Source organism: Myotis brandtii, unplaced genomic scaffold (assembly GCF_000412655.1).
Source record: "Myotis brandtii unplaced genomic scaffold, ASM41265v1 scaffold240, whole genome shotgun sequence".
Taxonomy (NCBI): Eukaryota; Metazoa; Chordata; class Mammalia; order Chiroptera; family Vespertilionidae; genus Myotis; species Myotis brandtii.
Genome location: NW_005359064.1, coordinates 5971741 through 5992419, shown reverse-complemented (window position 1 = coordinate 5992419; position 20679 = coordinate 5971741). Strand labels below are relative to the sequence as shown.

The following is a 20679-nucleotide window of genomic DNA, read 5'->3' as shown; positions in this document are numbered from 1 at the left end:
CAGCCAATTGATGTTATCCTCTCTCTTCCCCTCTCCCTCTCTCTCTAATCAATTAAAATATTTTTAAAAAAGAAGCAGGTTCTGAGGCAGGAGTAGGGGGAGGGGGGAGACTTGTCCACAGTCAGGTCAAGCCAGCGCCTAGGCGCTCAGTGCATTGGTCTCTAGAACCAGCTCTTTCTACCATGTCAATCTACCTCAACTCTGTGTCTGTATGCAAACAAAAAAGCAATTTTCAAGGCAGGCTAACAGGCCCTTCAGCAGCCTAGCAAGACTCTCAGCTATCGATGCCGATATCTGTGAGAGAGGCTGAGGATTTGGGCCGGGGGCCAGAACACTAGGACAGGCATCTGATCTTATCCTTAAGGAGGGCGCCTTCTAGGCCTCTGCTTCAGGGGCACCTGTCTTTTCCAGTGGCCTGGGGGCTGACACAGCCTTCAGTCTGCTGACAGGGACTGGGGGAACAAGGGACAGCCACGCAGGCCAAGTGCTGCTTCCTCCAGGGGATGGGGTTCTGAAGTTGCCCACCTGGGCCGCCAAGCCTGCCAGATGGCCCCTGGTCAGGAAGTATAGTCCCTGCTTACCAGCGGTAGTCACAGACTGGCCCGAACCCCAGCCAGGCACGTTTAACAACCATCAGCTATGCAGGGGGCAAGCCAGGAGCCGGGAGGCAGCACTGCTTCCTACTTCAAAGCCAGCCAGTGCTCCTGGTGGTGTTTGCCTATTTACATTTGGTTGGGTGGATGCCACAGGCTCCTCTGGCCCAGCCCTAAGGCCTTCCTACCTGGCGCCAGTGGGTGCCAGACCCAGAATGACCAGCATGCCTGGCCCAATCCCAGCACAGGGGGAGGGGGTACCAGCTTCTTGCCACCACCCCAGCTGGGGACCCAGGCATGTATGCCATGAGGCAAGTCTGAGTAAACAGCAATGAGGATGCCTCTGCTCCACAAAAGCCTACCCTGTGCCAGTTACAGCATCTTACATGGACTGATCTCCCTTTCTTATACCACCCCACAAAAAATAGAGGCAAAGCCCCCATTCCTCTATTAAGGAAACTGAGGGGAAGAGAACTGCCCAAAGTCCTACACCTTCAGGAGGTCCACCCAGCAGGCCCTGGGACTCTTGCAGGCTGGAGCCTGAGCTTCCTGGGCTGCCCATAGCTGTAGCCTGCAGACACCACCATGCTTGGCCCTCTTCTCTCCTCCAGTCCTGGTCTCAAGGAAGCATCCACTTGGCCCACCTGCCTGCCTTCCCGGCCTGCCACTCCCTAGCACCCACGGCTGGCTTGCCACTAGCTTCACAATTAGTGGCAGGCCAGCCGTGGTGTGTTAAGGTGTGAGCATTGTCTTTGTCTTGGTGGTGAGGTGAGCCAAAAGAGATTTTTGAGCAGGAGCTGGCAGGACTACCTTTGTTTTGTAGAAAATTATTGGGGTGGAGCTGTGCAAGATGCCAGGGCAGGGAGGGAGGCAGATGGATGGGGAGGTGAGGAAGGCCTCCTGGGGTGTGGCAATAGAAGGTATAAAACGGAGCAGGCAGGGGTACAGAGCACTCACAGTCCTTGGCACTGAGCCCTCATTTGCCCACTTCTTTTCATGCTATTGTTACAAGTAAGAAAACAGGTGACTTTAGTGATGGCCAGATGATTCAAATCAACTAGAAGGCTGGGTGAGAGGGGCGAGGCTGGGGACGAGTGGACAGCCTCCCTGTAGGCTGCTCTGCTAGCCCTGCTCAGAGCATTTCTCTACTACAAGTTGAACAAGCCTCCCCTATAATCCCCAGTCTGCAGTGTTTCCCCTGGTTGAGGATAAAGAGCTTGGCTTCAGTACCTGGCCTGGTCTACCTCTTGGAGCTCCTGATCCCTGCCCTGCAGCTGCTGGAGACCCTGGGCTCAGGGTTCTTTTCCAAATGGCCAGGGCCTGCATGACAGCTCTGTGCCTCTGTGGAAACAGTGCCTGGAACTGGGAAGCCCCTCTTCCATGTCCTCCTCCACCACCACCCTGCCCCCAATATCTGAACAGTGACGAGACACACCTCAAAGGTCATCAGCTCTTTCGTGCTTTTCCCTGACCAGACCACTTCCTCCCACCTCAGCAGTTCTTGCTTCTCTCCTGGCCCCTGTAGCCCTCTGGATGTCCCTCTGGCATGGGCAGGAGTCTGTCCTGCACTAGGAAGACCCCGTTTCCTGTGAGACTCTGTCCTGAGCGCCCTAAGAGAGGAGCTGCTGGCTCAGGTGCAGGGACCTCTGGGGACAGGGCCAGCATCTCCCAGCCTTGGCTGTGGCACATCCTTCACCCCTCATTATTTTCACCAGATCTTTGCACACGTGTACTATTATTTATTTAATAGTTTTCTTTAAATATATATGTTTAAAAGGAAAACTTCACATGGTACTCTAAAGAGAAAACTAGAGTGGCTTGTCATAAACAGGAACCTGATGGTAAAAGGAAATACAACGAAGACAATGCACTGAATCCTAGTTCTATACTGCTGCTATGGAAGGGTCTGAATCTTGGCCCTGTGTTAAAGTCATCTTCAAGGGAACCTAAAGCTGTCTGCAATGTAATAGAAGGATTGCAAGAAAACTCAAAAAGAGAAAAAAGTTATTACTAAGGGATTCAACATTATATAATAGTATGAGAAATGGCCTTAACCAATGGACAATTTACTGTTTGCTAATTTCCAAGCAGAAAATATATGAAAGAATGAACGAATGACTGAATACACAAACTATATATCTATAGCCATATCTACATATAAATTCTTCATTTCTAATTTCAATGGTTTATGATTTCTACTTTAAAAAAACCTTTGGGTTTTTTCTGTGGCTTCAAGTACAACTAAAATTCAAATTCCATGAGAGAAGGGATTTTTCTTTTCTTATTCATTGTTATATCTCCAGCCCTGAAAACAGCACATAGTGAGTGTTCTATAAATATTTTAAAATGATTACTGCTGAATGCTCAGTTTCTGTAAATGTGGCATACATATAGGAAAAAGTATATATTCTCTATTCATGGGATGTAAGAATTTCCATCTGCCTATCTAGAAATCAAGCATAGTGACTGTATTACGTCTCTTTATCTTTTATCTGCTGTCTAGTGGACCTGTCCAATTCTGAAATATGCACTCGCAAGTGTCCCACTGCAATTATTATTCCATTTTTTACCAAGTTCTCCTTTGTTTTTATATGTTTTGTGTATACAAGTTTGTAACTGTGCCTTTTATCGTGATGTCCTCTTTATCTTGGTTAGTATTCTTAATCTTAGATTCTACATTGTCTGAAATTAATATTATTACTCATACTTTCTTTTTGTTTATAGTCACCTAACATCTTTCTATTCTTAACCATTGTTTATCACTTTAAGTGTGTTTCTTATAAACAGCATATAACCAGATGTTGTAGTCTCTGTATTTAAATAGGAGAACTCAGCTAGTCACATTTAGTGTGGCTAAAGCTTAGTTTTGTTCCTTCTGTTTTTGTTATTATTTATGAGCAGTGATCTTGTTTTTCTTATTTTTGTTGGTTTAATTAAATTCATTTCAGTTTTTCCTTAGTTACTGTGGAAATTCTACTACACTTCTTATGCCATTCATAGTTTCTTTTCTTTTATCTGTGTTCATAACCTTACATTTCTATATTTTTACTTAAAAACGGGATATTAACAATTTCCCTCATCACCATATGCTCTAATTCCCTTCCCCAAGCCCTCTCCCTAGAAAGACAGCTCTTTAGAACACTTTCACTTCCCTTTACCCAGCTGGGGTGGGAGCTCTGCACCAGCTCTATTAACCAAGGCCCACCGGAGAACCTGACTCCTAGGGAATGCAGAGAGAGAGGAGAACTTATAGCGTAGGTGACAGACTTTTCCTTGCAGTATGTGTATTCTATTTCAAGACTCCTATTTACCATTTAGATCAGGGGTTGAAAAACTATAGCTAGAAGGCCAAATCCTGTCCACTATCTGTTTCTGTATGGCCTTTAGCTAAGAATAGATTTTATATTTTCCAGTGGGTTGAAAAATATCAAAAGAAGAAGACTTTTATGATGGGTGAAAACTATAGGAAATTCAAATGTCAGCATCTATAAGTAAAGTTTACTGGCACTCAGCCACACTGACTCCTTTCCATCTTGTTCACAGCATAGAGCTGAGCAGTTGCAACACAGACCTAGGAGGTGCCAGGTGCATGACAAATTGCAGTGACACAGGGAGAGCTCCACAGCATCGCATCCAACCACACGTCTTAGTTATTTACTTGTATTATCAGTGCACATCCACCACTGTATATTCAAAACAGAAAAAGTGGACTTTGAATGTCATACTTCTAAGGCTCTGTGGGGTGTGGATATTATTTAGTTGAATCACATGGCAAAGTGTTGTGTTTGTTACCAGCTCTGCTGACAGAATACAGTATACACTGACATCACATACAGTCCCAGCTCACAGAAAAACAATGGTCAGAAAAGTGAGAAAATTTCAAACAGTATAAGTCATCACAGCATAATTTCTTCACAAAAATAAAAAATGAGAATGAGGCTGCATCCAATGTCAGTTCCCAAGTGACTCATTTGTTGCTGAGCAAGGAAAGCCACTTCCAGTGGTGAGTTGATTATGTTGTATTTGATTGCAGCAGCTCAGAAAGAGATCCAGAGAAAACTAGGACAGGAAGAGGAAAGGCTGGAGGCCTGAAAGCTGGCCTCTGCAATGTGCCATGCACGGTCTTCAGCATTTCCCAGTTACCTCCCTCAATTATTTTCTTTCCAGAACTTACTATTACCTAAAAGTGCCCAATCTACTATTCTCTGCCAGTCCCCCTTGTGAAGACAAGAACATTGTCCATCTTGTATCCCCAGTGCCTGTCACACACAGGAGCTCAGTAAACATCTGACCATATCTATATATATAAAAGCCTAATATGCAAGTGTCCCCTTGGGAGTTCGATCACTTGCTATGACATGTGCTGACCACCAGGGGGCGGCGCAGAACGAAGGAAGGCCCCAGCCAGCAGCCAGCAGCCAGCAGCCAGAAGGCCCTGATTGGCCCTGATCGCTGGCAAGGCCTAGGGACCCTACCTGTGCACAAATTTTGTGCACTGGGCCTCTAGTCTATATATATAAAAGCCTAAACAACCATACAACTGGTTGACTGAATGACTGGTTGCTATGACATGCACTGACCACCAGGGGGCAGATGCTCAACGCAGGAGCTGCCCCCTGGTGGTCAGTGTGCTCTCATAGCCAACTTCCCGTGGTCCCTCCCCGCAGCCGGCCGCCCTGATTGGCCTTGATCGCAGGCCAGGCCGAGAGACCCCACCCATGCACGAATTCGTGCACTGGGCCTCTATTGAATGAATAATATATTTTAGGTGATAGGTTCAGAAGACCTATATACTTTAAGCCCTCCAGGTGGAAAGTGTTCATTCAACACATATCTATTGAGGGCTGGGCCTTCCTTCTCTATGAATGGAGGACCTCCCAGAAAGCTGACTGTGCCTGCAGAGCACACAATGAGCCTGCCCATTGTGCTCTGTCCTTATCGCAGGACAGAGTAAAGGCTGGGAGTTGGCTTGCCATGGTGGTGAAGATCCATCCTGGGAGATTGAATTTAACCTGTTCAAGATGCCTTGGCCTCTTTGAGACTTCTTTGAATGGAGGCATGCCCGGGATGCTAGGAGATAGCTGTGATGTGTCCAAGAAGTTTTGGAGGCAGCTAAGTACGGCCAGGGAAAGATCAGCATGGGGCTTTCCCTGCGCTGGACAACTACAACCATGGGCCAGACTGATTTTTAGCTCCCTCCCAAAACGTGCCACTTCCACCAGCCCTGGGTGGTTCTTGACAGGGGTCAGGGAACTGGTCCCTGTGCTTCAAAGAGGGATAATGATGTCCAGGGGTAAGGAGTGAAATACCATTTTGGCCCCAAGCTCTAGGAGTTATTATTATGATTCTAAGAGCTTAAAAATTAATAATCATGAAAACAGCAAGCACAGAGTTAGGAGCCAAGTACTAATCTCGGGCCCTCACGTGTATTCCCCCATCTCGTCTCCCTCTGACCTCACAGGGCAGCACTGCAACATACCTGAGGTGCAGGGAAGTCTCATAACCATCCCATTTCTACCTCAGGAGGTGTTGAGGGTGGAACTGACCCAAGGCCTGCCAGGCCTTCGTCCTACACATCTGACCAGTCTCCCACATGGCCCAGACTGTGGCTGACCAAGCGATCTGAAAATCTCTGGGCACTCTGGCTCTTGCTTAAAGCAAACAGGGCCACCCCTCACAAACAGTCCAGCCTTCTGGCTGCATCTGCACTAGAACTCTTACATGTGATGCCCTGTGCTATGGTGGCTCCTTCAATCCAACCCTATGAGGTTGTAGTTTGCCCTGAATGAATGAGGATGCTGAAATAAAATGGCTGTCCTTGGTATGCTGATGCCCAAGTTCAGTGCCTTACCAACCTTACCAGGAAGGAAAGTCTCCCACCAAGGACACTCCAGCTTGATTCATTTTAGCAATGTGTTACTTGCTCCTCACAAACCCAGGCTCCTGTCTTCAAAGGAGGTGACTGCTGCCCCACCACTGATAGGCTTGTGTGTGGGCAATTAGATCCATGAATACACCAAGTGGGGCATTACTCCACGGTAGATATTTCACCACAAAATAATTATACTCCATAATGCTGCTAACAAATCAAGCTAGACAAATGAGTGATGTGTGCCTTATCACCTTCATCGTCAACAGTCTTTTGGGGCTGGCCTAGGGCTGACGGGGCCCTGGAACAGGCCCCCATTGTCAGCCTTCAACACTTTCCAGTGACCTTAGGAGCTTAGCATATGCCACTGCTCTGCAGATGAGAAAACCAACATTCACAGAGGACAGTCCCCTGCCCAGAGAACAGCAGAGGTGGGATGTAGACCCAGCTCCAGGGCCCACACACCGAGTGACCGAACTGTGCTTGGCTGAGTTGGAGGGCTGTGTTCATCGATTTAGGAATCCTGAGTTTCAGATCTGTGAGCGGGTAAGGAAAGGGCTGCTCTCATTTCCCCACTGGAGGGCAGATTAGGAGTAGGAGTAGGAGAAGAGGGACAGGTCCTGAGTACCTAGGAAGCATTGCGAGATGAGGAGGGGAGGGGAAGGGTCTGCAATGACAGAAAGTTCCAGAGGAGAAAACCTGGGTATCTGGAAGAAGAAAGGGAGACGGGAGGGTGGTAGGCAATGGGAACTCCAACACTGTCTAATGCACAAGGCTCCGGGAGCCTTCTCCTGAGCACCTGCTCAGTATAGGTCTGACACTGTCTGAGGAGCAGAACTCTAAGGCCTGCTGAGAGCCTCAGGGCACATCCCACCAGGAGCCTGAGTTCCCTAACACTGGGGTTGCAGCACTGCCATGCTCAGTCAGTTACAGCCAAGTCCCAGCCCTCCTCCTACCTTTCCCTCCCCTAATGACCATCCCTTACCTGCATAAACCCACATCCAGGCAGCCAGCTCCAGAGACAGTGAGATTTGCACATTTGTCCACCCATTCATTTGAGGACCAGTAGGTATGGATTCCTACTCAGACCTATATGGATGGATGTTGAGGGTGGGCAGGTCCACCCAAGGGAAGAAGAGGGTTCCAGGACTTTGGGGCCCTGTGTAGGCTCTCTCAGGCCATCATACCCATCCACCCTAATGATAGGCCTATAAACTAGACTGGCTTACTCACACATTTAAAAACTGCCTCCAGTGATATCAGATACCCCAGAAAGCCAGCAACCTGGACCCTCCCTTTCTGTCATCTTCCTGTACCTTCCCGCCTCTTGCTCTCTGGAACCCCCTGCTACCATTAGCCCCTACTCCCCCACCCTACAGACTTGACCCAGTATGGCCTGCAAGACCAGTCATATACTTCCTCCCCTTGACATAACTGGCTTGGGGCAGACACAGCAGCCACCCTGCCTGATGAAAGCTCAGGCTACCCCTTCCCCCCGCCCCCTGGCCCTGAGAGTCAGGGCCTGGCATCAGGGTGATAGGGCAGGGCCCAGCCTCCCCTCCAAGGCTCAGGAAGGCCACTGATACCAGTGATTGCTGGCCTAGGTGAAACGCTGCTGCCTGAAACTGGCTGTGTGAGAGCCAGGCCTGCTCTCCCTGTGTGGGCGCCTTTACTCCCTGAGGGCTCCCTGCCTGGGTGTAGGCCCTGGCACAGTGACTAACGAAAGAACTTGGGCCACTTGACCCCTGAAGGCCTCAGTTTCCTTGCCTAAAAACTACAGAAGTTGAGATCAGGTCTCTGATGCCTTCCTGGCTCTCATCTCAGATGCCAAACTGTGCCCATCCCAGCCACCAGAGCCCGGCAGAAGGGCAATGGGCAGGGAGGAGCTGCTTACCCGCTCCACAAAGCCGTGCTTGTGCTTCAATTTGTACACTCTCAGCTTGGGCAGGAGACTCTCAGTGTAGTTCTTGTCCTCCAGCCCATGCAGCAGGATGCCATGGAAGGCCAGCCGGCACATGTTGGAGTGAATGTCCGCATTTAGCCTGAAGCCAATCACCAGGCACAGCCGAGGGCAGGTGATAGGCTTTTCAAACTCCACGAGGGCCCACTGCTGTCGGGGACAGAGGCCTTCTGTGGCCTGGCCTGCCTTCTCGGTAGCCTGGTCACTGCCTGTTGACCCTGGCTCAAGATCCTTACAGAGGTACTGTTCCTGGAATAGGTATTCTCGGGAGAAATCGAAGGTGTTCAGCACAGGCTCGTGGTCAAAGTTGTCTGGGGCAGGGCTGAAAAACATCAACCGGCCCATAACCGTCTCGTGGCCCAGTGTGATGTGGAACTTGGCCTTGGTCTGCAGGGGTCCCCGGAAATATGGGATCTTCTCCACGGAGATGATGGCCGCGTGGACAGTGTGCAGGGACTCAGGGGCACACACCAGGCCACGCTCTAGCAGCTTGGGATCAAACTGAGTGACACAGATGCCCAGCCGGTCTCCCTGCATGGCCGAGGTGACAGGCATGTGGAACATCTGCATGGACTTCACCTTCTTCACCACCTAGTCAGGAGCAAGAGACAAAAGCTCATGAGACCCACAAGCCTGGAGGTTGAGGTGAGGGGCGCCAGCTGAAGAAATCCCTGTCCCAGTGCCGCCAACACTCACCTGGCACCTGGTGTGCCAGCCAAAGGGAGCTCTGGGGCCGGCCAGACTCCTCTTGGACAGAGAAGGCTCCACCCTACAAATACAGGCCTAGGTCCACAGGGCACCTAGTCCAGGATGTGGGCAGTGGTCACAGCAACCAAATCCTGCACTACCTTAGTTTCCTCCAACCTTCTAGTCCCTGCTCTACCCCAAGCCCCATTCCCACACTTTTTTGCCTTAAGCCCTCTTATATAGGCTTGCCACCCCATGCAGAATAGTCCCCCCATTTCCTCAGCCTGCCAAGTTATGCTCATCTGTCCTTGAAAGCCAAGACCAAACACCACTGCTCTGGGATATCTGCCCAGACTCCAGTGGGTAGGATCTGTCTTTCTCCGTGGTGCCACCTCAGCCCCTCTGAATCACACTCAGCCTGCTGTGCTATCACTGCTTAATTTGTGCCTGCCTGCCTCCTAGTCTGTGGGCTTCTCCTGGGCAGGGCCACGGTTCATTCATCAACACATAGACCCTGGCTATGTGCCAGGCACTGTTCTAAGGGTAGGAATAGAATGAAGTCTGTTTCTAAAGAAGTTAGTATCTAGAAAAAAAATTACAAATATAGTAATATATTAATATTAACTAAATTATATTAATACAAATAAAATACAAAATTTTATGTTTAAGTATATATAACTAATATACTAATATAATATGCGTATTATATAAGTATATATAACTAATATACTTATATAATACGCATATTATATATAACATGTTATAGAGAAGGCCTGGGGTTGAGGGAGGGTCTGGCTTTTTAATTTTAATATATTTTTTTACAGAGAGGAAGGGAGAGGGATAGAGAGTTAGAAACATCGATCAGCTGCCTCCTGCACACCCCCTACTGGGGATGTGCCCGCAACCAAGGTACATGCCCTTGACCGGAATCGAACCTGGGACTCTTCAGTCTGCAGGTTGATGCTCTATCCACTGAGCCAAACCAGTTAGGGCGGGCCCGGCTTTTTAAGATCAGTGGTCAGGAAAGACCTCTGTAGAGGCGATGTCTGAACCAAGACCTGATCAGAGGAAGAAGCTGTGTGAAGGTCCAGAAAAAGTTCTAAACAGGGGAACCAATGAGTGCAAAGGCCTGAAAGAGGCTTGTTCAATTTGAGAAATAAACAAAGAGGTGGGAGGGCTTCAGCAGGGAGGGCGGGGAGGGGAGGGCAGGCAGGCGGAAATCACCCAGGAGTTTAGGCAAACTTGATTTTATCTCTGCTTCTAAACCATTACACTGACTCTGTACCAGGCAGATTTCTGCACCCACAGTTTGTAAATCAGGAACAGACATGGGATAGGCTCTAACAAATGGTCACAAAATAAATGAATGCTCCTATAAAGATCCACTGTCTCGGAGGTGAGATGAAATCATGTTCATGGATTTCTGCTTAACAAAGCAGAGAAATGTATATTTCAGAAAACCTACCATCAAAAACTGTTAAACTAAAGACAACTTTGACCTTTAGGTCACAAACATCCCTGTCTACAAAGTGGGGTGTGGGGCACACTCATTTTCTCCCTGGATAAAGGGAGAATGCTATGCTGACATCAGGCCCAGGTCCCTTCCTGGAGAGCCATAATACTCAAGTGTTTGTTTAAAGATCATTAACTACCTACCCAAGAGGTCAGGGGGCAGAGAAAGTGAGAAGCACAGTGTCAAAAGCCACAGCCAAGATCAATCAAAGAGAAACATAAAACATCTCTGAAATGATCTGTAAGGGCAATGGGAAACTTAGATTTTTAGGAATGCATCTCAAAGTAACTGGAGAATTTGAATATTATCTTACACTAAGTGTCTGCTCAGTGAGGTAGAAACCCAAATCACAATTCTTCTCCTAAGAACTGCAACAGCCCAGTGTGATGTTCTCTGGCCTGAAACCCTGCTCTCCCTCCTCCCAGCCAGCTTTCTAAAACACAGGTCTGATGATGCAATCCTTTGGCACCAACATGTACATGGGCTCCTATCTCTACATCATGACTTTCTAATCTTTTGGGTGAAACTGTTATTAACAGGAAAATGCTTTGGTCAACTGAACTTCTATGGGGAACCAGTCCCTCCCCGTGAGAGACATGCTCAGGGTAGGTGGGGGCTGCCATGGCTCCCAGCACCTTCTCTGCTTGCTGGACTCCTCTGCCTTCACTGAAGCCTCCCACCATCAGGCCCATCTTACAGCTCTTCCTGACCCATGTTCTCCCAACCCTTTAACCACAGCCAATGGAAGCTTTCATGATTCATTACACACCCTGTAGTTCTGTATGTCTCTGCCCTGGGTCCATGAGGTTCCTTCTCCCTGGGACTTCTTTCACCTGGCAAATTCTCATTTATCCCTAAAATCCCAGCTCTCAGGGTACCTTCTGGGAGGGACTCCTCTGGACAGAGCTGCTTACTATCCTCTGTGACTCTGAACCTGACTTGTCATTGCTGGTTGACGGCCCTGTCAGTCCCACCTCTATGTGCTAAATGATTTAAATGACAATATAATAAACTAGATGCCCAGTGCACAAAATTCCTCACCCCAGCTTGTACCCTCTCGCAGTCCAGGAGCCCTCAGAGGATGTCCGACTGATGGCTTAGGCCCGTTCCCCGTGGGTAGCGGGCCTAAGCTGGTGGTTGGACATCCTTAGCACTGCCGCGGAGGCGGGAGAGGCTCCAGCCACCGCTGCTGAGCTCGCCAGCCGTGAGCCCAGCTCAGGGCTTCTGGCTGAGCAGCGCTCCCCTATGGGAGTGCACTGACCACCAGTCTCCTATAGATGGTCACTTCTAAATCTTTAAGACAGGGGCCATGGTCTACCTACTGCTGCATCCTCAGTGCCAAGCACAGGAGGCTGCTGAAAAACCCAGTACCTCTGAAGAGAATGCTTGCCCCTGATTCTGGAAGAGAAATGCCCTTCGTGGCAAAAACACACCTGGCAGAGCACAGAGCTGAGATTCCAGCCCTGCAGGGGCCTGAGAGACCCTTGTGTTTAAGAGCCTTCCTGTGAGAGAGGGCAGCCAGAGCCTTTACCAACAGCCCCACCCCCACCATCGAGCTGACTGCCTAGCAGGCTTTATTCAAAGCATGTTCTCTTTTCAACAGGGCTCGTGTTCTTAGGATTAAAATAATAAAGAATGCCTTAAGAGGGCACCGTGAAGAGCAGAAAGACTAATAACTGTGTAAATCAAGATTTTAAGGGCCTCGACAGGAAATTGTGAAACAGATAAAGATAGGGACAGGGTAGTGCGACACTACTGTGGGCTCTCACAGGGTGCATGCAGACAGCATTGCCACATGGAGCATTGGCAAGTCCTCATTTCACCAAGACACATTTCAAGAATATAAAATTCCATTTAGGACACCAAAAATAGAGAAAAGTAGGTAGTTTTTCAGTCATTTATTTTCTACCCATCTTTTTAACAACTCACTCACCCAATATAGGGGTAGGCAAAAGTATGTTTACAGTTGTAATACAAATAATACAATAATAAATAAATAAGAATAAGTGGTGTTTCACACACTCACAACTGTAAACCTACTTTTGCTCCCCCTATATCTACTAATATCCATGTCAAGAGGCTGAGGCACTGTATATGCACTCATTCAACCCATACCTATTAAGTTTCTCTCACGCATCTCAATGATACAGGGGTAAGTAGAACAGAAACAGTTTCAGTCCTATGCTTGTGGGGGGCGGTGGTGGTAGTGCATGAATTAAATAATCAACTAATAAATTCAGGATTACAAAACTATGGGAGGTACTATTAGACAAAATAACTGGAGTACCTAATTCCTCCGGGGTGGTCAGGGAGGGCTTCCGTGAGATGGTGGCACTGAAATTGACCAGTTGGATGAGAAGGAACCACCCACAGGGACTCCAGGCAGAGGAAAGGGCAGGGTGGAGATGGGAAAGAATGTAGTTTGTTTAAGGGACTGAAAGACAATGAGGCTGGCTGAGGGGAGTGGAGTCAGGCTGGAGACACAGACCAGCCACCTTCACTATGTGAAGAATAACAGAAAGCCACTGGTGGTAATGAGTTGAGCAAAGGAACGACACCTTTAAATGTGCACTTTTAAAAAACCACTTTGGCTACACGGTGTGCAGAATAGATTAGGAGAAGTGGAGAAATATGAAAGGAAAGAAGGAGACTAGCAAGGAAGAGACTCAGAGGATTCTTTCTGCAGTAAAAGGATGGGATGGTGTAACAGACTGGATGTGGACTGAGGAGAGATTGGCACATACAGAAGAACTCCCAGACTTCCAGTCTGAGGGCCCACCTTACACTAACTGGGAGAGAATACGGACGAGGTTTTGGAGGGGCAGCTGTGAGTTCTGTGATCAGATGTCTCAGAAACAGCACAAGAAAAGGACCTGGCAGCTCCAGGAGAGGTGAAGTTCGGGAGCTGGGAGAAGACACACCTAACAGTCTCCTGGCATTTGCACTTGGATGTCTGGCGGCATCTCCACCTCATTATGTCTAAGACCTATCTCCTTCAGTCCAATTGTTCTCAGAAATGGCAGTTCCACGTTTTCAGACACTTGGGAGAAATGTGGTTCCATTTTGGCTCTCCTCGGCTCTCTTGTACCCAAATCCAGTCATCAGGTGATGTAATGGGCTTTATCTTCAAAACAGGTCCCAGCTCTTCCCACTACATCCACTGCCTACCCTGGTCACTGACCCATTGGGCTTTGTTATGTCCTTCCCCCTGCAATCCATTCTCCACAGCGTAACTTAAATGTAAGATGATATGACACTGGAGTTTTTCCTCCAAGCTCTCTACCAGCTTATCATCTTGCTCCTAAAAAGCTAACGTCCTTACTATGACAAGGCCCTGAAATCAGCCCATTATTCCCTTGACTTTATTTGCTGTGATTCCCCTGCCCCCCAACCAGTTCGTGTCACTTCAGTAACATAAGCCTTCTTGCTTTTTGCTCCCTAAACATGCCAAGCATGCATTTACCGAGGGCAGCGGTTCTCAACGTGTGGGTCGCGACCCCTTTGGCGGTCGAATGACCCTTTCACAGGGGTCGCCTAAGACCATCCTGCATATCAGATATTTACATTACGATTCATAACAGCAGCAACATTACAGTTACGAAGTAGCAACGAAAATAATTTTATGGTTGGGTCACAACATGAGGAACTGTATTAAAGGGCCAGAAGGTTGAGAACCACTGACCTAGGGCCGTTGCATTTGCCTCTGACTGGGATGCTCTTCCCCCAGATATCCCTATTTCCCTTTCCTCCTTCACTTCGTGTCTCTTTATCAGAGTCCATCCTTGACTCCCCAATAAGAGATAGGACCACCATATTCTTTTCCTTGTTTTATTTTTCTTCATAGCACTCACTACCACCTGGCATATTTGTTTACTGACTGTCTCTCTATACTGGAATGTAGCCTTTATGACAATGAGGGCTTTGTTTTTTCCATCTTTATTTCTAGTGTTGTGCACATTGCCTGACAAACAGGAGACCTCAATATATATTTGTGGAATAAATGAATGGAGTCATAGATAGGTACAACACTGTCCCTGCCCTTGGAGAATTCCAGTCCAAGTCTGGCATCTACATATCCATAAAGGTCCATGCAGATACATCCCCTTGCTGTGGGAGCAGGACTGGCTGGGCACTTAGAGGTTACATTCAACCTCCAGGGTAAGGAGCCTTCTAAGCAGAGGAGAAGTAAGGCTGAGGCTCACCAGGGCCCCATGTTTTCCTGGCGGAGTGTAGTTAGAATGGCAGCAGAGGAAGATGGGTGACAGAGCAGGAGGGTTACTGCTGCCAGACACCTGTCTGAGAGGGACAGGAAAGGACCACCAGTCAGGCCCAACTCCTGGTCTGGCTCCCCACAGGGTATGGTTGTCTCTTCTTGTCTGCCATCTGCCTGGCATCAAGCACTTCTGGGGAAGAGAGGAATGGACTCAGGGAGGGAGGGAAAATACATCAAGCAAGAAACAATTTTTAAAACCTAAGTTCACGCTTGCTAAGCAGTTTGGCCCTTTCTGATGAACAAAGAAGCTTTACCATCATCTGGGTCAGTTATTCTTCATAAAAACCCTATAGGGCAAGTCAATATTTTTACATTCAATTTTATGGATGAAGAAACAGAGGTTTTGATGTCTCCAAGGTCACAAAGCAAATAGGATGAGACATGGGACAATAAACTCTGGGACAAAAGGCAGGCCCTGTCTCCTGACCAGCTGAGCAGAATCTGTGCCATGGGCTGGCTGGAGCTGGGGGCAGAGTAGCTCGGCCCTGCCAGGGGCTGGGGGGTCTGGATGACGGACAATGCAGTGCCCCCAAGGGATGAACCCAGAAAGATGGCTCTGGAGAAGGAGCAGAGGGAAGATCCCTCACCAGCCACTGTGATAGGAGCCCTTCTCAGGCATGGAATAAAGCCAGGAAAGCCAGGCCTGCCATGAGACCCAGGCTGCAGAGGCAGGAGCAGTCCAGCTCTCTCTCCTCCTGCCATCAGCTGCTGCAGCTGCCCTGGCCAAGGTCAGCAACAGCCTCCTGCTGGCTGAGCCCAGTGATTGGTTTCAGACCTTACTTTCCTGGTGTCTGTCTTTGGGTAGCACGGTAACCCCTAGCACAGGACAGACACTCAGTAAATGTTTGCTGATTGAGCAAATGAACCCTTTCTGTCTCTCTCCTCTCAGACCTGACATGGTCAGATACTCTCTCTGGTCTACTATCTGCAATTTGGTTTTCCAGCATTCTGAGGATTTTGCAGGATACTGTGCCCAGAAGGACCTGGTTTCTCTTTCTGAGGCTACTGAAAACCACCAATGGAAGCGATTCCAGGTGGAAATCATCATGAGTTCACCCGTTCTCCTCAGCACATTGCATGGAATAGCAAGCACCCAATGAATGTTCCAATGGACTTCATCATGTCACCACGTGGCCCACAGAGAGATAAAAAAGACACACATTCCACATCTGCTGGATACCTACGCCCTGTGAGGAAGCTTTACAGACCACAGTCCATATAATTCTCCTAACAAGCTCTGAGGTGGCTGACCATGATCTCAGTCTACAGACAAGAAAACTGAGGCCCCGGAGTTTAGGACACGTATCTGTAGCATCCAGATCTGCCTGTCATGAGAGCCCGTACTCTATTACTCTATCAAACCACAAATACATGTCCACTCCACCACAGAAAACCAAAATGATACACAATCACCACTGTGAATTTCACTTGCCCACAGGGAGGTCTTTGGCAGCATTCCTTCTATAGAATACGAAATGGACAGGCCCAACACCATCACACAAACTAAGGGGACAGCAGTGTTTGGGATCCTCCTGGCATTCTAGAGAATTAACAGATGCTTGAAAGAAGTGGGCAAAACCCTGTGCCTAGGAGTCTTTATGATGTGCAGAAATTTTTGTAATAATGGTATTGGCTGTAATGAGATTGAACTTCTATTATCCATTATCATTCCATTAATGAGCCTGGGAGCTCCTGGCTGTGCCAAAGGCGAGGGTCAGGGCCTTGCAACTTCATCTTACTTAATCAAATGTAAATCGAAGAGGAAAAGAAACACACAAGATTTGACACTAATAACCTTACAGCAGGATCAGTTACTTCAATTCAAAGAGGTTCAGACCGGAGCGGGGAAAATGAAATAAGCTTTTAAAGATCAGTCTAGGTTTGGCTCCATCAGACCTAATAAGGTTTCAATCTGGCTGCTCTTCTTCGAGCTATGTACAGATAAGACATCCCCCACGTAATGCATTAACTGAGAGAGCAGCGTGGGCCCCTGGGGAATGCCAGCTTTTCCCTTGTTGTTCAGACCCCAACTTCCCTGGCACCACCTCTGGGATGCAAGAACGGAATGTCAAATGAAACTTAGGGACTCAATTCTCACCCACTTATTTTTTCAAGGAATGAAATTCATTCAGAAAGGAAATCAAATAATAACCACCTTTGTTCTCACCATCCGGAATTGACCAAGATATTGTCATTCATACTTCAAGTCTTGATGTTGAGAAAGAAGTCCCCCTGTCCTACTCCTCTCCCTCAAAATCCCCTGTAGCAATTACCTTCATGAATTCTTTATGTCCTTCTATTTATATATTTACACCCATGTATGTGTCCCTAATAGTATATTTGTTTCTTAGTTTATACAAATGGTACCATATTATCACTTAACTCTACTACTTACCTCCTTCCTTCTGTATTATGTTTTTGACATCTATTTATATTGAAAGATATACAGATTTATAGATCTATTTATATGTTTATATAGATCTAGATATACTTCTACCTATCAATCTATCTAGGCTATTCTTTTTTACTGCTATATAGTGTTCTTTTAAAAAAATCCTCACCTGAGGGCATACTTACTGATTTTAGAGGGGCTCAAACCCACAAACTAGGTATGTGCCCTGACCAGGAACTGAACCCACAACCTGTCCGTGTATAAGACGATGCTCCAACCAACTGAGCCACACCAGCCAGGGTCAGTATTCCTTTCTATGACAACTCCACCTTTTATTTATCCATGCCCTTATTGATAGCCACCTTGGCTGCTATTCTTCACTACTATAAATAATGTTGCAGTGACTATTCCTGTATTCATCAACTTATACACGTGCACAGTGCTTTTCTAGTGTAGGTATCTGGATGGAAAACTGGTGTGGGGGACCCATTTTCTGTTTCACTAGGTCTTACTGATTGCTCTGTGAAGTGGTTAGCTTACAGCCCCACCATCAGTGCAAGAGAAGGCTTCTTCTCAGACTCTCACTAGCATTTGATTTTGCAGGCATTTCTAGTGTTGCTAGGCTGATAGATTAGGCATGGTGTTCTACTGCTGTCTTCCCTCAATTATTAGGGAAGGGCTCTATGAAGTTGACCCCAGAGACAAAGGGGTGAAAGCTCCCCACCTACTGTGACCCTGCCAGGCCCCACTCAGCACTTGGTGGAAGGGGTGAGACATGATGGGGGCAGGGAAGCAATGAGGTGGAGATCTGCATAGGCCTCTCCCTGCTGCCCAGCCCTTCTCCTGGGGTCACAGCCCTCTGGGTGCCAGTGCCAGGAAATGTGGTCCTGGCAGCACTTGAGACATGTTTCCTTCCACCTGGCCTTGTTTCCAGGGAATTGTGCAGGCTGACCAGAGCTGGGATCTGTTCTATGCATAAACTCCATTGAAGCCTCAGCAAAAGACCAACTGTCCCATGGGGACAGAGAGGAAAGAGATGGGGAGCCCTTTCTCTCAGGGGTCCCTGCTTAGCAATGAGAAATGCCCCCTATGAAAAGAAAATGATGATCTTCAGAAGCCTGGAGACCCACAGACACCCAAAGACCCAATTCCAGCTCACGGATGGGGCAGAGCTTTGCCTGTCAATGTGTCTGTCTGCTCTGATCCCTCCTCCCCAACCCAAGCACCCAGGCCAGGCTCCTGAACCCAGGGTGATCAGTGTTGCACAGGGGCCCGTGCATCTTCCCTACATACACAACTTCCTCACCCTCCTTAAGCCCCTCGGCCCCAGGTCAGCTCAGGTCATCTGCTCAGAGACTTGGAGCACCCTACAATGCTCCTCACAGCACTCACAGCACCTTATCATAATTTCCAATAGGTGCCTATGTGCTCAGTTGTTTTCTGTGGGGTTCCCACTCCAGGTGGACGAACAGCCACTGTGGGCAGGCTGGGTTTATTCTGCTCACTGATGGTCCCTGCATAGTGCCTGCCACATGGTGGGCTCACAAGGACAGAAGGAATGGATTTGGTTTCCTACCACATGGCCTGCTGAAGGCCCCTGCCCGTCCATGGCGACCTCACAAACAAACTGTGGTGATTAACCTCCCAGTCGCTGCAACAATGAAGAACCATAAAAGTGACAAGGGGCCTGCCTGCCAGGAAGCTTTATGCTCCTCCTCCCAGCCACCCTCCACACATTTGTCATCCCATAAAACTTTAAATTGAATTACACCAATGTTTGATTCTTCTTTTTTCTAGACGACTGGGGCTTTGTTTTTAATGATATCCCTGGACTTTTTAGGGGGTAAAGGAATCCTTGGGAGGCAATCCAAAGGAACCAGCTTTGTCTTCAGGGCTAGGCCCAGAAAAACTATCACTGTGGAGCAGTGAGCCAACCACAGCACATCTGAGAGCCCCGAGTCTGTGCAAAGAACCCAGGCAGGCTTGGATCTCAAAGGGTCAGGTCCAGGTGGAGAGAAAGGGGTCTATAGCCCTGAGGCTCCCCTTTCTTTCGATAGGGTTTACCAAAGCCACGTCGCCCTTACATGAACACACCCCTCCCCATGGTCCCCTGTTCCCAGGTGGGCACACTGGGCCCTTCACTCTAACTCTAAAATTTGGGCAAGTTTTATAACATTTCTAAGCCTGTTTCTTCACTAGTAAAATGGGGCTAATATGTCCTAGGCCAGAGGGATTCCGTGAAAATAAGGAGGCCTGTGTCTAGTATCTGACAAAGCACTTGCTGAGTGCCAGGCCCACTGAATGTGGTGGCTCCAGTCCCACTCCCGTCCACACTGCAGCCTCTGGCTTCCTCCTCATCCTTCGAGTTTTCATAGCCAATAAGCTAGCAAATCCTGGGGTTCACCTGACTCATACCATCTCTTCCCATTCAAAGGGCCTCATTTCCCACAACAGCCACCTCTTCGCCACGTTTCTCTTAGACTGCCCGCCAAGTATAGAGGCCAGGTCACACAATGTCCTTGGTGCTCACTCCCCACTAGCACTCAGCTGGACTTCCTCTCCAGCCTGATCGCTTTCGCATCTGTGGAGGGCTCTCTGGAGCTCTCAGCTGGGCCCCCAGCACACTCCATGTTTCTGTTCCCACTTGCATACCCACACTGAGTGCCCTCCTGCTCACCTTTCACAGTGAGCATCTCTTCAAGGCCCATCTCTACTGTCACCACCAGAATTCCTTTAACTGGGTTTAACTCAACATATTCGAGTAGCACCTGCTATGAGATAGGCCCCACACTCTGACACTGGGGATGTAGGAAGCCATGGCTCTCGCTCTCCACTCACCCACTGGGTGCAGGGGCAGATATGTGAAGTGCTACTGAGAGAACATGGCATGTTGAATGCCATGCCCGAGGGGTTCAGGGATCCAGGAGAGAGGAGACAACATCTGAATTGGGTTTAGAAGGATGATGCCATGCAAATAAGATCAAGAGAGTAAGGAGGGGAAATGCCAAAAGGTGCCAGGCAGGTGTGGGCAGAGATCTATGGGGTGGGGCTCAGAACAAGAAGAAGCTGATGCTGCGGCAGGGCTCTGGGGGGCAAGAGCCCCATCTTGTCCATCTTTGCATCTTGTCCTGATGAGGCAGGGCTTGCCAATAGAGAAGGGACCCAGGAATAGTTCATGAAACTGAATTCCAAGGGTGGGATTCTCACTTCTTGATACCTACCACGGAGAAGCATGCACACCTCTTTGCCAGATAAGACGATCACTGCAACACAGGTAATAACCACAGAGATTGGACAGCAATCTGAGGGCTTATCAGTGGGACAAGCTATGTACAATATGAAATGTCCACACAGGCAGTGGCCAAGCGGTATAGCAGCTCTGTATGTAGGGA

General features: G+C 48.3%; 1 protein-coding gene across 1 annotated transcript in view; it reads right to left on the bottom strand.

The window, feature by feature from the left end:
- EEFSEC (eukaryotic elongation factor, selenocysteine-tRNA-specific) overlaps nt 1-20679 on the bottom strand; it is a 251577-nt gene that overhangs the window by 42353 nt on the left and 188545 nt on the right. The window contains exon 7 of the mRNA XM_005866956.2: nt 8357-9013. Within this exon, the coding sequence (XP_005867018.2) occupies nt 8357-9013 (657 nt within the window). The remainder of the gene's footprint in view (nt 1-8356; nt 9014-20679) is intronic.